Genomic DNA, 19,055 nt, shown 5'->3' with positions numbered 1-19,055 from the left:
CAGAGTCCTAAGCCTTTAGGGCTGGATCCAGGCAAGCTGCAGGCCAGTTCTGGACAATGGGCCATCGGTTCCCCACCCTGTGCTAGATGCTATGTCTGCAACAAAATGTCTACAAGCTTTCCATGTGACAAGACAGGTCTGTACAAACAGCGCACTGGAAGGTGGTGGAGAGAGAATTGGTGGGTTATGGTAACAGTGAAATGAGCACAGATTGCCACATTTCCATAAAACAAAAATCAAATCAAGCTACATTCTTGCTCTTCTATCTTCCTGTCCATGTTAATTACCATGAAAAATGTAACCATGAATTATGGCAGTATAGCAACACCAGCGTTAAGCTTGCACTCAAGTTATGCTTAAGAAGGGATGTTAAACCATCAGTTATCTGCTTTGATTATTAATAGTAATATGAATTACTAGACATCCTTTACGTAATTTTTACACACATTAACAGCAACCTCTCCAATCTCAAAGTCTTAAAACATACTTAGGTATATCAAATGTAACAGTCCTTGATACAAAAGTATGAGGTCAGAATTGCAGAATCTTGTGTGTATTTGATGAAGTCGGAGTACCTATTGTTTTTATATGTAACAGATGGAAGTAAATCCAGTGTTGAGCAGACAGCAATGGAATCTGCATAAAGGTGACAAGGAATATTAAAGATTTCCTCCAAGTTTGTTTACATATTTTTAAGATTTAGGGTGGCTGCTGCAACATCAGCTATAATAAACAATGTGTTACTTGTTATTTATAGTGGAACTCACAGTTCTTATGCTTGATCTCTCTTCCTTCTCATCTGTTTCTCCACCTTATCCATCTCTTCTCTGAGGTCTTCACTCTCTATTCAGATCTTACCTATGATTTGCAATTCACCTGGAATTTTTCTTTGTCCTTCATCTGACTGTCTATTCCCTCCTCTTTAACCCCCGGGCCCCCTTCTTTCCTATGACAGTGGTGTAAAACCTATTCACACAGTTTCTCCCACAGTCAGATCTGTTTCCATATACCTATAACAAACAGTATGTTGCCTGCTTTCTTAAGTCCTTTCATAGCAACATGTCAAAGCAACATAACTCAAAATACAAAAACAAAACAAAAACAAACAAAAAGCAATCAAATAGATAAGGCAAGAGCAGTATTAATATTGCTCTCAGTTCTGCCAATCATTCCAGGAATCTAAAAAGCAGCTTAGAAATGGAGGGAAATGAAAAAACAAAGAGGTAAAATCCTTTGTAAAGCCACAAGCTTCAACAGCATGGTTATTAGATCTATATAATATGGATAAAAAACAACAGTAATATATCCAGCACCATTTTTCACCCCTATCTGGAGATTCCTGGAATGTATTCCACTGAAAGGACAGAGACAATGGTCCAAAGGTGAGTCATATGCACCTAACATGCCTGTGGTTGAGGGTGCTCATATAAGTAACGAAGTGGATGTTCAATATTTTTAGCACAAGTGTGCACTACCAATCCTGAAATCAAGAGGGATTCAGGAAGTTTTCTAAGTGGAGCGTGAGGTGCTGACTGTCAGAAATGAACGGACAATGCCATTGTAACCATGACTGAGTCAGATCTGACCAATGAAAAAATTGTGCAAGAATGATTTGTCCTTTTTCTTATGTTAATTACCATCACCCTTGTTTTAAGGGATAAGCCCCTCACCAAATCATTGTAAAAAAAATAACTTTCATTTGATTCTCTCTCGCGCACAGCCACTCATCTCTCTCTTTTGATTTCCATTTGAGGACACTGATCCTACAAAGAAAAATGGTGTAGAATTCATAGACCATGAACTCCCAGCTTAGCAGCAGGTTCTTTCTACACCACATTACAATCAAGTCCCACAGTATAATAAAACACATGTTCAACAATGCAGCACAATCTAATGGGCAAGATGTTGGACTAGGAGTTGGAGACTTGAGTTCTACTTCCAGCTCTGCCACTGACCTGCTGTGCCATCTTGAGAGTATTACTTCATCTCTCCGGTCATCTATTTTCCCTACTATACTTTTTCTCATCGATTTAGATTTTTAGTTCTTTGTGACATCTCTTAAGATATATCTTTCTGAATGCAACTAGCATGAATGGGACCGCTAGGCCAGTGTTTGCTAATTCTATTCAGCCACAGAACCCTTTTAACCTTGAAAGAATTTTGCAGAACCCCATTCTCAGGCTCTAACCCCTTCAACCGCCAAACCTGCCACCTATCTCCAGGATTAACCTGCCTCATCCCCAAAGTGGCCCCGAGGACCAACCCATCCATGGTGCTGGCTGGGGAGCCCCTGCCAGGTGGCCAGGTACACCCAGTGGAAGGAAGGGTGACGTGGAGTTGTTCCACTGGTAGGGGTGAGCTGAGCCACGCCCACCGGAGGGGTGTGGCCGCTCAAGTAGTGGGGCGAGCGAGGGGCTCTTTCTGGCTCACTGCCCTGCTGCCACTGAAATGGTTTAACAGACGGATCTTTCCCACTACCCTGCCAGCCATTACATCAATTAAATTTAGTTCTACTGTTTCAGTGGTGGCAGGGCAGGGAGCCACAGAGGAGTCAGCAATAATAATAGAATTTCTTCACGGAACCTTTATTTTCACTCTGCGGAGCGCCGGGGTTCTGCAGAGCACCATTTGGGAAACACTGTGCTAGGTGCTACCCTAATACAAAATTATAAAAATAAGCAGAGTTTGGTTCCGCAACTGTATCAAGAAATTGTAACAGAGTTCCCCAAAGTTGGCAATGGCTTCAGTAACTTCTAAACAGCTGATTTAGATTTTAAGGACAACGTGATATAGTACTTTTAATACAGCTGATCTGCTTTACCAGATAATTCCAAATTATTCCCACAATCTTAAAAAAAAAAAAACTACCCAACCTACAACAAAATTAGTAACTACCAATATGTTACTCAGCTCTCTTTTAAAGTTTTTATCTTCATCCATGTATCTAATTAATTGCAAGTCTTGACTTACATTAGTAATGTACGGTTCAATAGCTTGAGCTGTCCTCTTTAGTAAAGCCTTTGCCAAGTCATATGCTTGCTTGTTTAAATTCTGAAAAACACAAAGAGCAAACTTTGATCCACACATTAAACTTAACTATATTAAAGATGTTTCAAGTCTATGTATTAATCATAATAAGCCCCCTAGAATCCCTCATTAGTTAAAGGGATGCTGTCAGATCTAAGTTGATTCAAAATGTAGGTTTTGTGAAACAGTACTTGCTAGCTTAATTCACCTAATAGAGAGTGGTGTATAGGGTATTTTCTCAGAAAAATTCAGAAGCATGAACAGTCAGCTTTCACAAAATCTAAAATTTAGTATTTTTAAATTAAGTTTATCATGATGATAGCGAAGATAACCTTTCAAATATGACCCAAAGTTGATGGAATCAGTGTTGTCTGTCTTCTTCGCTAATCTGTAAAACAAGAGCCAAAGTGCTGTGTCTATAAAATGCCACAGGACTTCTCATTGTTTTTGCAGATACAGACTAACACGGATACCTCTCTTTTACTAATGCATATTTTTTTTTAATCCCTGTTGCAAAACTAAAAATTTTAAATTCATAGGAGCAGAAGACCAAATAAAACATTCTCCTGAAGTATTTGCAGCACTAAAATTGCAGCACTATTTTAATGCAATAACAATTTATTTTACACTAGCCTTTAAAGTTAAGGAAACAAAGGTGAAACTGATAACTTCCACTGTATAAAAAAACAATTAATTCTGATAATCTGCAGTGTTACTTGTAATATAAGAAAAAAGAGTAATAGTAGCATGAAAAAAATTTATATAATAGGCAATTTTTACACATTTAAAAAGAAAATAAATAGCAGAAATGTATGACCTGTATATAATCAAAGAACCATAAGCTTAGAAGCAAACACAGGGGGCATTTACTCTACTCCCTTGCCACGATACAGGTTTTGTTGTATCTCAATCATCCAAGACAGAATGGCATCCTGACTCTTCGAAAAATTCCAGTGAAAGAGTCTGTCAATTCACTAGCCAGTTTGCATAGTATAGTAACATAGCACAAGTGAAAAAGTTTTCTTCATTTTACTTTAAATGTTGCTTTCCAGACTACTTCTCAACACCATGCATTAATCAGAAACAACAGAAACTTACCTGAAAATGCCATGCTGAATTTCTATATGGCTCTTTCAATACACACATGGGGTGGATCTACACAAGGAACGAACTTCTAAGTTGGGCACCTCATCGAAGTAGCCAGCAAAGAGTCTACACACATTTTCCCTTACTTCAAAGTTAACTTCTAAGTAGGGTGTGTGTAGATGCTCTAAGTACTTCTAAGTTCTTACTCCATTCCCAGGAATGGAGTAATGCCCTACTTTGAAGTAGAGTGTGTATAGATGCTCTACTTCAAGTTGCTTGCTTGGAAGTAAGCAACTTCTAAGTTATTTTTGTAGTGTAGACACAGCATGGAGAAATATATCCTTAAAATATCATACTACTCTCTAAACTTTGTAACCCGAAAAATTAGTATACTTGACCAGAAGTTTCCAATCTGAGGTATGGGTGCATAACAAGACATTTTCAGTTGTAATGTTACTAGAAAACAAACCACTAATCAGGAAAAATATGTAATCAGTCAACAGAAATGAAAAATCTAAAGACTATGAAAATTATTTTTGGAATATTTATTCAACTCACCACTAAAAGCAAAATTACATTTCTCATCCTGAACAACTATTAGGAAAAGACTTGAAACAATAACTGATCCATAACTCTCAACTTTTTGTCTCCATGAGAGATAAGGACATAAAACTTAGCCACATTTAGCACTTGAACTGAGAAGCCAGAAGAAAAATATACTGCATACAGTGAACAAAATCAAATCACTGAAGATGTTAAGTCATATAACTGTCACACAAAACCCAGAAAGAAGAGATGAACTTAAGATACGATTTAATATACTCCTGAAGATTCTGAAACAATTGAAGAGTACAGTTATTCATAACACTTTTTTTGCCAATGAGACATGGGTAATTTGAAATATATATTTTTAAACCCTACTGTTGTCAAGGGTTATCTCACCAACCTCAAAATGAAGACAAGTCACTCTTCTAGAAATGTTTATCTAAGCAGTAACAAGAAGGAATCTGAAACTATTCAAGAACGGAAGATCATAATTTTTCACTTTGTAAATACAAATTTATTTTAAAAAGTTGACAAGTTTTTTGAAAGATGTAGTGACTTGCATTTTTCAAGAAACAAGGAAAATCGTTAACATCCAAAGAGGTAGAATAAAGGCTGAACTTCTCTAAGCTGGCAACCTCAGGACCTGACCGGTGCCAAATCACAAGAGGTCAATATGGTCTATCAGCATTATCAACATTTCCACTGCTTACTGGGATCTTAGAAGACATTTAGGAGCAAATTAGAGCTAAACAACAGCACGGTACACTGAAGGCCAGGGCTGGTGGCTGAAAACTAGCTTTGTGTGACTGTGGAAAATATGGCCACACCCATGATACATGGACATCCAACTAACTAAACTCATGCTGGACCATGGATGTTGCTGGACCAGAGTGTGCCAGACTACAGAAGTTCAACATAAAGTAGTAACGGACAGCAAATTGCATAATTTTCAATGTGATGGGGCAGCAATTAAAAATACTAATACAAAACTCAGGGCAGAACACATAGGACTGCCACATCATGGAGCACCTGACAGCTCCTGTTCAGTAAACTCAAATACAGAGCATTGTGCTCAAGCACCTGACACTTTTACAAAAAAGGTCAATACAAATCAATTTTTGTTGCTATTTTCTGAACTTCCTTTAGAGTACCTGAAGGAGTACTCTGTCTCACAAGACAAGATAAAAACAGGCTAATCAAGAGTCTAATAGGGTTACGCTAACTATGAACCATTGAAAGGTATAGAACAAGTAAAGGGCATGGTTTGGGGCTGCTGGGTGGTGGGTTTAAGGCTGGGGGCAGTATAGGACCATGGATGGGGGTTTAAAACGGGCCAAGGGTGAGGTCTGTAGGGTGGACTAATACAGTCAATCCTTGAGTTACCCAGGGTTGTTCCTACAACTCCTGTATAACTTGAATTTTCCTGAAAGGGGAGGGGAGCCAGGAACCACCAGGGCTGGCCCGTTTCCTGGCTCCCAGAGTGGCAAGAGCTGAGAACCAGGGGCAGTCTAGTTCCAGTTTCCCCATGGCCTGTGGGACCGAGAAACTGATCAGCTCATGGCTGGCCAGTTTAACATTCCTGCCAGCATAGGGGAGCTGGGAACCAAGCTAAGAACCTTCTCCTTCTCTTCCCCCAGCCACATGGCTGTCAGACAGCTGCACTTCTGAGGGAAGTTGAGCAGAGCCAGACACAGGGCTGTGGGTCTCCCTGCTTCCTGTCGCAAGTGGCGAACAAGTCCTTCTCCTGCAGGGCTGCTTGGCTGGGTGACTCCCACAGTCCTCTTGCTCCCAGCAGGTAACAGTCATTAAATCAATTAACTCAAGTGTTAAGGTTTCAGCATCTAGGTATAAGGTAATTGCTATTGGTAGTGACAGAGAGAGCTGCTGGAGGCCCCCGGGGATGCTTGCCTTTGAAAGGACTGCTGTCGACAGGCGTGTATCCTCATCAAGCATCCTGTGCATGGCGTAGTGCTTGGCGAAGGTGTCATAGGAAGACCACGTCGCCGCTCTGCAGATATCTCTCAGCGCGATTCCTTTGAAGAAGGCCGTCGACGACGCCATCGCCCTAGTGGAGTGGGCCCTGGGCGGAACTGGCAGAGGAGTCTTGTGAAGCTCATAACACAGTCTTATGCATGACACGATGTGATTTGAAATCCTCTGCGAAGATAGTGCTTCCCCTTTTGACCTGGATGCAATGGACACCAGGAGTCTGTCCGTTTTCCGGAAAGGCTTAGTTCTATCGATGTAGAAGGCCAGTGCCCTTCTTATGTCCAGTAAGTGCAACCGTGCCTCTTTGCTCGAGTTGTGAGGCTTACGATAGAACAAGGGCAATACTATGGTTCGTTGATATGAAAATCTGAAGAGACCTTTGGAACGAAGGCTGGGTGCAAACTTAAGACCACCGCCTCCTTTGAGAATATCGTGCAGGGTGGTGTGGACATTATGGCTGCGAGCTCGCTCACCCTGCGAGCTGATGTGATTGCCAGGAGGAAGGTCGTTTTAATGGTAAGTAGTCGAAGGGGAACCGTAGCCAATGGTTCAAAGGGTGGTCCCAAGAGTGTGTGTAGCACTAAGTCTAAACTCCATGACGGCGGTATTGGTTTCCGAGGGGGGTACAGATTTACCAACCCCTTTAGGAAGCGTGAGACAACAGGATGGGCAAATATGGTTGATCCATCCTCTTCATGCCGAAACGCTGATATAGCCGCCAGATGAACCTCTATAGAGGACAGAGAGAGTCCCTTTTGTTTTAGTTGTAGCAGGTAGTCCAGAATCATAGGTATAGTAATGTCCCGGGGTGTCAGCTGCCTTGAAGAGAACCAATCGGAAAAACGCGACCATTTGTGTTGATAAGTCTTTCTGGTGGAAGTCCTCCGACTACGTTCAAGGACCTGCTGCACTCCCTCTGAGCATGTAGTCTCAAGGGTGCCGAGCCATGGATTAACCATGCTTCTAGCTGGAGTCTTTGCGGGTGCGGGTGCAGTATTGACCCCCGAGCCTGTGTGAGAATGTCCGGCACTGTTGGTAGGGGAAACGGCCGATGCTGTGCCATACGTAGAAACAATGGGAATGATTGTCGCCGGTCCCAGGTCGGGACTATGAGTATCATGCATGCTCTCTACATTTTGGCTTTCTCCAAGACCTTGTGTATGAGTGTTGTGGGAGAGAACGCATAAAGTAGAGGGCCCTTCCATGGGATCATGAAGGTGTCCCCCAAAGACCCCTGTCCCATGCCCGCTCTGGAGCAGTATCGGGGACATTTCTTCCCGTCGCAAGGGGCGAACAAGTCGATTTGGGGAAAACCCCATCTGCAGAACACTTGGTGAAGCAGGTCTGAACGGATCTGCCACTCGTGTATGGGTGCAAAGTGTCTGCTGAGCTGGTCCGCCTTGACGTTGTGGACACCCGGTAAGTATGAAGCTTTTATGGTTATATTGTTGGCAATGCACCAGTTCCACAGTAGGACGGCCTACGCACAGAGTGTACGAGACCCGGCCCCCGCGCCAGTTTATATAAAACATGCTGGTGGTGGTGTCGGTATTTACGCCGATTACTTTTCCGCGCAGATAATTCCGAAAATGCCTGCATGCATTGAACACTGCTCTGAGTTCTAATACGTTTATGTGCAGTGTCTTCTCTGCGGGGGACCATAAAGCTTGAGTGGTTTTGTTCTCCATGTGTGCCCCCCATCCTCTGTGGGAGGCATCTCTTGTAATGAAAAAGAGAAGTTACTCACCGTAGTAACGGTGGTTCTTCGAGATGTGTCCCCGTGGGTGTTCCACATTAGGTGTCGGGCTCGCCCCGGCGCCGCAGGTTGGATCTTCCAAGCAGTTTCTGCCGGACGGCGCATGCGCCGGTGCGCGCCGCTCCCTTGCGCGCTCCTGGCCACGTGCGCGATCCGGTCCCCACCAGTTCCTTGACCAACCGCCTCGGATGCTCCTGCAAAACACAAAACAGGGATCCGAAGCGGGGAGGATAGGCGGGTGGTGGAGCACCCACTGGGGGACACGTCGAAGAACCACCGTTACTACGGTGAGTAACTTCTCTTTCTTCTTCGAGTGTCCCCGTGGGTGCTCCACATTAGGTGACTACCCAGCAGTAACCCAACATAGGAGGTGGGTAATCGGATCATGTGCAGCTTGTCCCCGAGAGGACCGCTGTCGAGAGACGGGTATCCTCTTGGAATACCCTGGGAAGGGCGTACTGCTTGGCGAAGGTGTCATAGGATGACCAGGTCGCCGCTCTGCAAATGTCTTTTAGCGCAACGCCCTTGAAAAAGGCTGTTCATGCCACCACTGCCCTAGTGGAGTGAGCCCTGGGCGTGGCCAGTAAAGGAGTCTTTTTGAGTTCGTAGCACATTTTTATGCAGGATACGATGTGCTTCGATATTCTCTGCGAAGAGAGACCTTCTCCTTTTGATTTAGGAGCGAGAGAGACTAGGAGCCTATCCATTTTCCGGAAGGACTTGGTCCTGTCTATATAGAAGGCTAGCGCCCTCCTCACGTCCAGGAGGTGCAGGCGCGCCTCTCTCTCAGAGTTATGAGGCTTTGGATAAAACGAGGGTAAAACAATAGGTTCGTTAATATGAAACTCAGAAGAAACTTTAGGAACAAAGGCTGGATGCAGCCGTAAGGTTACCGCCTGCTTGGAAAATACCGTGCAGGGTGGCATTGCCATAACTGATGCAAGCTCGCTCACCCTGCGAGCTGACGTGATTGCGAGAAAGAAGGTCGTCTTTATTGTAAGGAGGCGGAGGGAAACTGTGGCTAAAGGCTCGAACGGTGGTCCTGTTAGCGCACTAAGCACCAGGTCCAACTTCCATGAAGATGGAAGTGGTTTCTGAGAGGGGTATAGATTTACCAGCCCTTTGAGGAACCTGGTAACCATGGGATGGGCAAACACCGTGTGCCCTTCCTCTTCATGTCTGAGCGCCGAAATGGCGGCAAGGTGGACCTTTAACGAGGATAGTGAGAGTCCTCCTCTCTTGAGGTCCAGTAAATACTCTAATATTACAGGTATAGGCACCGAAAGGGGGGCTAACTGTTTGGTAGAACACCATGCCGTGAAGCGAGTCCACTTCTGCTTGTAGGTCTTCCTGGTGGAAGCCCTCCTGCTACTTTCTAGGACTTGTTGCACTCCCTCCGTACATGTGGTCTCTAGGGAGCTGAGCCATGGATTAACCACGCTTGTAGTCGCAGGCCTTGGGGGTGCGGATGCACTATGGACCCCTGGGCTTGCGTGAGCAGATCCGGCACCACCGGGAGGGGTATCGGTGGACGGTCCGACATGCGCAGGAGTAGGGGGAACCATTACTGTCGATCCCACGTTGGGAATATCAGGATTATTTGGGCTCCTTCTCTCCTGGCTCTGTGCAAGACTTTGTGGATCAGCACTGTGGGAGGAAAAGCGTAAAGCAGGGGGCCCTTCCAGGAGATCGCGAATGTGTCCCCCAGGGACCCCCGTCCCAGTCCTGCCCTGGAGCAGTATCGTGGGCACTTCTTGTTGTGTTGAGAGGCAAACAGGTCTATCTGGGGAAAGCCCCAAGCGTGAAAAATCGGTCGTAGCAGATCGGGACGGATCTGCCACTCGTGCGTGAGTGCGAAACACCTGCTCAGCTGGTCTGCCTTCACATTGTGAGCGCCTGGTAAGTACGAGGCTTTCAAGGTTATATTGTTGGCGATGCACCAGTTCCACAACCGGACTGCTTCCACACATAAGGCACGGGACCAAGCTCCTCCTTGCCGATTTATATAAAACATGGTGGAGATATTGTCTGTACTGATCCCAACTACTTTGCCTTGTATATGGTCTCGAAAGTGTCTGCAGGCGTTGAACACCGCTCTGAGCTCCAGTATATTTATGTGCAGTGACTGTTCCGTGGAGCACCACAGTCCTTGCGTCACCTCTTCGCCCATGTGTGCTCCCCACCCTATGTGGCAGGCATCTGTAGTAAGAAAAACCAATACTTGTGGTTGGTGGAAGGGTACCCCTGTTAGCATGTTCTTGGGGTTTACCCACCATTGCAGGGATCTGCGCACCTCTATTGTGGGCGACACCACCCTGTGAATGGTGTGTGCTGCTGGTTTGTATACGCTTGCCAGCCAGTGCTGCATGCTGCGCATGTGTAACCTGGCGTTCTGTACTACGAACGTCGCTGCTGCCATGTGGCCCAGCACCGGTAAGCACATCAGAACCGGCACCGTAGGGCTGAAGGTGATGACTTGCACGAGGGAGCCGATGGCCCGAAAGCGTGTCTCTGGTAGATACACTCTCGCTGTAATAGAATTTATGCGTGCCCCTATGAACTCTATGTCCTGTGTGGGGTCTATCTTTGATTTTGCCAGATTGATAACCAGGCCGAGCGAAGAGAACGTGCATGCTGTGATGCGTATCATGCATAGTACCTCCTCCTTCAAGGCCGCTTTGAGTAGGCAGTCGTCCAGATACGGGAATATAAATACCCGCTGTTTGTGCAGGTAGGCTGACACCACTGCCAAGGTCTTGGTGAAGACTCTGGGGGCCGAGAAGAGGCCAAACGGTAGGACCTTGTATTGAAAATGTTCTTTGCCTACCATGAACCGGAGGAATCGTCGGTGAGCTGGATGGATAGTTATGTGAAAATACGCGTCTTGTAAGTTGAGGGCTGCGAATCAATCTCCATCATCCAGTGCTGTAAGGATGGAGGCGATTGTGCTCATCCGAAACCGTTGCTTGCGCAGGTACCGGTTGAGGCCTCGAAGATCTAAGATGGGCCTCCAGCCTCCTGTCTTTTTCTCCGTGAGGAAGTATTTGGAGTAGAACCCTTTCCCTTGCAGTTGCTCCGGCACTCTTTCCACTGCCCCTATGAGCATAAGATGGTCTCCCTCCTGCTTGAGTCTCGCTTCGTGGGACGCATCCTGCAGGTGGGGCCTGGGTGGAGGTCGTGGCGGTGGGAGCGACTGGAAGGAGATGGCATACCCCGTGGCTATGATCTCCAGCACCCGTTTGTCTGTGGTGATCCTTTGCCACTGGTCGTAGAATGGTCGGAGGTGATGGTGGAATAACAGCTTCGGATGACATTGTGCAATGGTAGTGATGGCGCAGCCCTGGATCTGTGTGTCAACGACGACGCATGGCTCTGTTGGGAACGTCGCCTGGGAGTTCTATATTGTTGATGCTGTTGATGTCGCCCTTGCTCGTAACCCCCGTGGTACTGGGGACGCTGTGGCTAATATTGGTACCGTCTTCGCTGAGGGTAGTATTTTTTCTTTCTGTTTGGAGGGGAGATAGACGATCTTCGCCTGCAGATCCCTCGGGATACCCGATGTTTGGAACCAAGACTCCCTTCGCATTACCACTGCCGTAGCTGTTGAGCGTGCTGCTGTATCCGCAACATCCAGGGCGATCTGAACTCCCGTCCTCGAGGCCGCGTAGCCTTCTTGCACGATGGCCTTGAGCACCGGCTTCTTGTCCTCTGGAAGCGAGTCCATGAGGGAAGTTAACCTAGAGTAGTTGTCGAAATTGTTGTTCGCTAGATGCGCTGCGTAATTCGCCATTCTCAACAGTAGGGTGGAGGAGGAGTAGACCTTTCTGCCAAACAGCTCTAGTTTCTTGGCATCTTTGTCCGTTGCCCCTGTTTTCAACTGAGACATTTTTGATCTCTGTTGAGACGATTCTACCACCAGAGAATTTGGTTGCGGGTGGCTGAATAGGAACTCCATGCCCTTCGCCGGCACGAAGTATTTCTTGTCCGCTCTCTTGTGGACAGGCGGAATAGTCGCAGGGGTCTGCCATATCGTGGTGGCAGACTTCAAGATTGCTTCATCAAGCGGCATGGCTATTTTAGAGGAGGCCGGAGGTCTCAGATTTTTAAGGAGCTTATGTTGCTTCTCTTGCACCTCTGCTGTCTGGATGCCTTGCGTGAAGGCCACCCTTTTAAACAGCTCTTGGAACTGTTTGAGATCGTCCGGAGGATGGACGTCCCCCGGGGCCGTAGCCTCGTCCGGGGAGGACAACGAGGAACCGCTAGGGTACTCCTCTCTGGACCCCTCCGGGTCCTGTTGACGGTGGTACATCCGCTTGCTAGAAGCTTGCGAGGGAAAATCCCGGGGTTCCAGAACCAACTCCCCCTGAGGTATCTGAGTCTCTGTCCCCGTTCGCGATTGCCCTCGGGGATACGGAACCATCTGTGGGGATCTGTCCCTGGTAGTATGCCTACGGTGTCTATGCCCCGCATGATAGGGGCGACCATGGCAACACGGGCACTGCTCCTGGGATGGTGACCTGGACCACTCCCTTGGTGCATACCCCCTATGTCTGGGGGAGCGAGATCTTCTGGAGACATGGGACGCTGGAGAGACCGATTTGTGATAGTACTCAAGTGGCTCGAAGCCCAAGAAGGGCGAAGGTGGTCCAAGCCATGGGGAGGCTGGCTGTAGAAATGGAGATGGGGGCTCCGGATAGGCTAGGGGTGACCCCTGCCTTCTCGTTGGAGTTCGCAGCACGAGCGGAGGGCTCAGGGAAAGCAGCTCTGCAGCCCTGTATGGAGAGGGACTGTGGTGCCGTGTTTTCTGTGCTGCCTTTCCCCTCTCCTGTGGGGGTGGCTCCGCCCCCTGACGCGTCGGGGATCTCGGCCCCATAGTCTGCACCGCGCTCGGCACGCTCCTCAGCGGTGCTGCGCAGGCAGTCTCCCCCGGTGCCTGCAGGTTGCGTGCCTGCGCGCTCTGCGCCGCCGGTTTCCCGTGGGTCGGTGCCGCTGTTTGCGGAGCTACCGGTTCTGGCGCTTGCTTGGCCGCCGCCCTGCCCGCAGTGTGGGGCAGCTGTTTGATCATCAGAGGCTGAACCTCCGCCACGTGCGTCTCCGCCGATCAGCTGTAGCTGCGGCTGGGGGCCATGCGCTCCACCCGTCCCGCTCGCTGTTGCTGCTGGCAGGGATCGGGTTGGGGAGATTTTTCTCCGTTTTTGCGCTGATGGGGTTAGGGACGCGTCTTTCCTTTTATAGGCCCCGGAGGATCCCTCCTGCTGCGGCCGCTCCGGCACTTCTGGCTGGAGGGCCTTGTCGAACAGCAGCATTTTCAGCCGCATTTCCCTGTCCTTCCATGCTCTGGCTGTTAATTTGGCGCAGAAGGAACATTTCTGAGTGACATGGGATTCCCCCAAGCACCTTATACACTGACTGTGCCCATCAGACGCTAGCATCGCCTCGTGGCACGACTCACACTTCTTGAATCCTGAGGAGGACATTGTGGTGAGTCTTTGCTTTGTTAATAGGGTACTTAGCACCTTCTCTGTGCTTGTTCCCCTCTTGGATAAAGCCTGCCACGGCAGGAGGGCTAATGGCCCTAGGCTCCTGGCCTCCGGTGCTCCGCTTGTTACTAGGATTGGAAGCTTTGAATTCCTTCCCTTTCTTTGTTGTTTTTTTTTTTTGTTGAAAACAACACCGACTAACTTAATCTAAGACTGAAGAAACTTTAACACAATTAAAAATGTTAAATACGCTAACTATGGCCATAGCCTGAACCGATTCCGTCTGAAGCCGATGGCGGTTAAAGAGGAACTGGCGGGAACCGGATCGTGCACGTGGCCAGGAGTGTGCAAGGGAGTGGCGCGCATCGGCGCATGCGCGGTCCGGCAGAAACTGCTTGGAAGATCCGACCTGCGGCGCCGGGACGAGCCCGACACGTAATGTGGAGCACCCACGGGGACACTCGAAGAATAACAGTGATTTGTGGTTGGCGGAAGGGCACCCCTGTTAGTAGATTCTTGGGGTCTGCCCACCATGCTAGTGACCTTCGTCCCTCTGTTGTGAGTGACACCATCTTGTGAATAGTATGGATTGATGGTTTGTATACGGTTGCCAACCAATGCTGCAATCCTCGCATGTGCAGCCTGGCATTTTGTACCACAAACGTGGTGGTCGTCATATGCCCCAGTAGTTGTAAGCACGTTAGGACTGAGACAGTGGGGCTATTTGTTATTAGTTGTACTAGAGACTCGATGGCACGAAAATGGGCATCGGGCAAATATACCCTTGACATGACAGAGTCTATCCGAGCCCCCATAAATTCTATATTTTGCGTGGGGTCGGTCTTTGACTTTGAGAAGTTGATGATGAGGCCCAGTGAGGTAAATGTGTTTGTGGTGATGTGTATCATGCATAATATCTCTGCCTGGGAAGCTCCCTTTAGCAGGCAATTGTCCAGGTATGGGAAGATGAAAACGCCCTGTCTGTGCAGGTATGCCGACACGACCGCTAGGGTCTTGGTGAAGACTCTGGGCGCTGAAGAGAGGCCAAATGGAAGGACTCTGTACTGAAAATGATCTGTGCCGACAATAAACCGGAGGAAGTGCCTGTGCCCTGGATGAATTGCGATATGAAAATACACATCCTCTAAGTCGAGGGCTGCAAACCCATCTCTGTCATCTAGTGCCGTGATTATTGAAGCCATTGTAGTCATCTTGAAGCGCTGTTTGCGTAGATATTGGTTGAGTGCCTGTAGATCCAAAATGGGCCTCCACCCTCCTGTCTTCTTCTCTGTCAGGAAGTACCTGGAGTAGAAACCTTTGCCTTGAAATTGTTCCGGTACTCTCTCCACCGCCCCTATGAATAGGAGGTGGTCCACCTCCCGCCTTAATTCCGGTAGGTGAGAGGGGTCTCTGAGAAGGGGTGCGGTGGGAGGATTTGGTGGAGGTAATGATTGGAAGGGGATCGTGTATCCTGTGTTTACAATCTCCAATACCCACTTGTCCGAAGTGATGCTTTTCCATTGTGGGTAGAACGGCTTGAGTCGGTGATGGAACATGTACTGAGATTGGCACTGAGATACGGTCTTGGTTTCGCAACCCTCAACATACCCATCAAACCTGCTGTCTTATATTTTGTCCTGAGGAGGCATTGCCTTGTTGAGGTCGACATCTCAGGGCCTTGTAATGTGGTTGTTGATGACATCCCTGATCATACCACCGTTGAAGGTGGGTACGTTGCGGTTGGTAACCATAACGGTGTTGAGGATAAAACTGTTTCCTTCTGTATAGTGGGGTGTATATCCCCAAAGTCCGAAGTGCCGCTCTGGAGTCTTTGCTACAGTGTAAGACTCAGTCGGTTGATTCGGCAAATTATTTCATTTTGTCAAAGGGAAGGACTGCTATTTTTACTTGTAGCTCCTTGGGAATGCCGGAGGTGTGAAGCCATGACTCCCTGCGTATTACAACTGCAGTGGCTACAGCACAGGCCACTGTGTCCGCTACATCTAATGCAATCTGGACGCCTGCTCGAGAAGCTGCATAGCCTTCTTGTACAAGTGCCTTAAGGATTGGCTTCTTATCCTCTGGGAGGAAGTCCATGAGGGTGGTAAGTTTGGAGTAGTTGTTGAAATTGTGGTTCAAATGGGCAGCATAGTTAGCCATGCAAAGCAAGAGGGTAGATGATGAGTAGGCCCTTCTACCGAGGAGATCTAGTTTCTTTATATCCTTGTCCAGTCCCCCGGATTTGTACTGGGACGTTTTGGATCTATGTTGAGAGGATTCAACTACTAGAGAATTTGGCTGTGGATGACTAAACAAGAATTCCATACCTTTAGCAGGGACGAAATACTTTTTGTCTGCCCTTTTGTTGGTAGGAGGAGCAGAGGCCGGAGTTTGCCATATGTTAGTGGCTGCCTCCATAATTGCATCGTCCTATGGTATAGCTATTTTAGAAGAGGACGGGGGCCTGAGGTTTTTAAGAAGCTTGTGGTGCTCCTCCTGCACTTCCGCCACCTGAATGTCCTGAGATTGAGCTACCCTTTTGAACAGCTCCTGGAATTGTTTTAGGTCATCTGGGGGGGAAACGTCCCCAGGAACCACTGCTTTGTCTGGAGAGGATGAGGAGGCATCACTGCAGTATCTCTCCTCCAGTTCCTTGGGATCCTGGCTGTATTGATATGGTTGCCCTTTTGAAGCTTTGAGGTGAGGCTCAAAATCTTTTGATCCAGCCTCTGATTGGGAAACTTGCGGTGTTCCCCCAGGTGGAAGCTGTGCACTGTGGCATTGAGGAGGAATTGACTGAGATCTATGATGAGATGCAGACCTCCTATGTTGATGTCCCGTATAATGGTGGCGGTCATAGCAACAGGGACAGGGGCCCGGTGATGGGGACCTGGACCACGACCCAAAGATGTAAGGGTGATGCAGAGAATGCCGTGACCGTCGAGATGACACCGACGTATAGGGAGAGCCTCTGTGAGAATACTCATAGGGGTCTCTGCTAGATGATGGTGAGAAGCGTGCAATTTCATGAGATGGACTTTGGAGAAAGGCAGATGGACGTCTGTGGCAGGCTGAAGGTGTTGCCGCTCATCAAATCTCCAGTGGGGATCGCTGCGATAATGGCAGCGCAATTACCTCAGGGGAGGGACTGCGGTGCTGGGTCTTTGCTTTAGCTTTTGCTCTTTCAGGCATCACTGGTGGTCTTATCGGTGCCGGAGGGCTCGGCCCCGTAGCGGGCGCCGTGCTAGGTTCCGCTGCCCCCGGTGCCGTTGTTCTCGGTGCCGCTCAGGGTGCTTCGCTCGGCCCCGTAGGACTTAGAGCCGAGTGTTGCTCTGGTGCCGTCGGAGCCGAAATGTTCGGTGCCGCAGTAGCCAGTGCCGGTCTGTCCAGTGCCTGCACGGCCCTCGGTGCTGTTTCCTTAGGAACCGTAAGCCCCTGCGCAGGTACACGCGCCGCGGCTTTCTCAGCAGAAGCAGCCAGCGTGTCCGGGCCCTTTGTTTCGCTCGTCCTGCTCCCAGAGCTAACGGGCAGGGATCGAGCTGGAGAAGCTTTTCTCTTCTTCTGCACAGAGGAGGTCAAAGAGGCAGCCTTCCTCTTTTGCAATCCTGAAGAGCCCTCCTTATGGAGCTTCTCTGATGAGGCAGGTTGAAGTGCTTTGTCAAAGAGCAGCATTTTTAACCTCATCTCTCTATCTTTCCTAGCTCTATTTGTTAAGTTGGAACAATGGGAGCACTTCTGGGGAACGTGGGTCTCCCCTAGGCACCGGATGCATCTGCTGTGGCCATCCGAAGCAGGCATGGCCTCCCGGCAAGATTCACACTTCTTAAAACCGGGGGACAACATTGTTAGAATTTAACTCTCTGAGTCCTTAAGTGCTAACAGCACACTTAACAGTCTATTTGCCAAACAATAGCAACTGTTGGCCTTTGAAGGCTTGACAAAACTAGCGGGCCCGCCCGGAGGAGGCGGCTCCAGTCCTTAAAACAGTCTTGTACTTCTAAAACAAACTATAAACAGGATAAACTAATACTATAATAACTATATAACTGCTAACTATTAATATTATAACTATTAACATGAATAAAATGAGTTTCTCTGTCTCGGGTGTTGGAGCCGGAGAGGATTCTGTCTGCAGCCGTTGGCGGTTGAGAAAGAACTGGCGGGGACCGGATCATGCACATGACCATAAGCGCGCGAAGAGCCGATGTGCATTGGCGCATGTGCGACCCGACGGAGACTGCTGAAGAACTTCCGAGCTGCGGCGCCGGGGCGAGCCCGACACCTACTGTGGAGCACCCACGGGGACCACTCGAAGAAGAACAGAGCCTTACATATGGTATATCTACACCATTGTTTCCCAAATGGTGTTCCATGAACCCTGGGGTTCCACAATGTGAAAATAAGGGGTATGCGAGAAAGTCCATTACAATAGCTGACTCCTCTGTGGCTCCATGCCCTGTAGCTGCTGAAACAGTAGAATTAAAATTAATTGATTTAATGGCTGGCAGGGCGACTGGAGGGATATGACCATTAAACCAACTGAATTTAGTTCCTTTATCTAAGCAGCAGGGCAGGAAGCTGCAGAGAGCCCCTCACTCATCATGCAACCTCAATGGCCACATCCGTCCAGTGGGCTTGGTCAGCTCACCCCCGCTAGCAGAATACTCCACACCAGCCTCCCTTCCACTGGGTGTGTGTGGCCGCCCGGCATAGGCTCCTCAGCCAGCCCCATAGATCCATCAGTCCCAGGGCAGGTTTGAGGCTGAGGCAGGGTAATCCTGGGGATGTAGGGCCTGGTTTGCAGGATGGGGAGTAAAAGCTTGGGGACAGAGGTGTGGATCTGGGGACTGAGCAAAGTAAAACCTGGAAATGAGGGGGCAGGTTTGGAGACTGAGGGGAGTAGAGCCTGAGAATGGGGTTCTACCAAATTCTTTCAAGTTTAAAAGGGCTCCATGGCCAAATAAAACTGGAAAACACTGGTCTACACTGTATGCTCTCTAGAGTGGTTAGACTGTAGTATGCTAAAATAACTGCAGCCAGAGGTAATAGCTCAGGCTATTCAGCTGAGTATATCCTCAAGAATATGGGAAAGTTTGTACACAGGGACACTGTAGCCTGAGTAGCCACCTGCATGACTCAGACGTACAGGGATATTTCAGTCCACTATTTCT

General features: G+C 48.1%; 1 protein-coding gene across 3 annotated transcripts in view; it reads right to left on the bottom strand.

Annotated features, from left to right (window-relative positions):
- Positions 1-19,055, bottom strand: part of PDS5B (PDS5 cohesin associated factor B) — a 312,170-nt gene that overhangs the window by 210,161 nt on the left and 82,954 nt on the right. For all 3 annotated transcript variants that reach the window (XM_074986372.1, XM_074986368.1, XM_074986369.1), the window contains exon 7: positions 2,971-3,051. In XM_074986372.1, the coding sequence (XP_074842473.1) occupies positions 2,971-3,051 (81 nt within the window). The remainder of the gene's footprint in view (positions 1-2,970; positions 3,052-19,055) is intronic.

Source organism: Carettochelys insculpta, chromosome 1 (genome assembly GCF_033958435.1).
Source record: "Carettochelys insculpta isolate YL-2023 chromosome 1, ASM3395843v1, whole genome shotgun sequence".
Taxonomy (NCBI): domain Eukaryota; kingdom Metazoa; phylum Chordata; order Testudines; family Carettochelyidae; genus Carettochelys; species Carettochelys insculpta.
The sequence above is the reverse complement of the archived record's forward strand: the minus strand, read 5'-3'. Positions and strand labels throughout refer to the sequence as shown.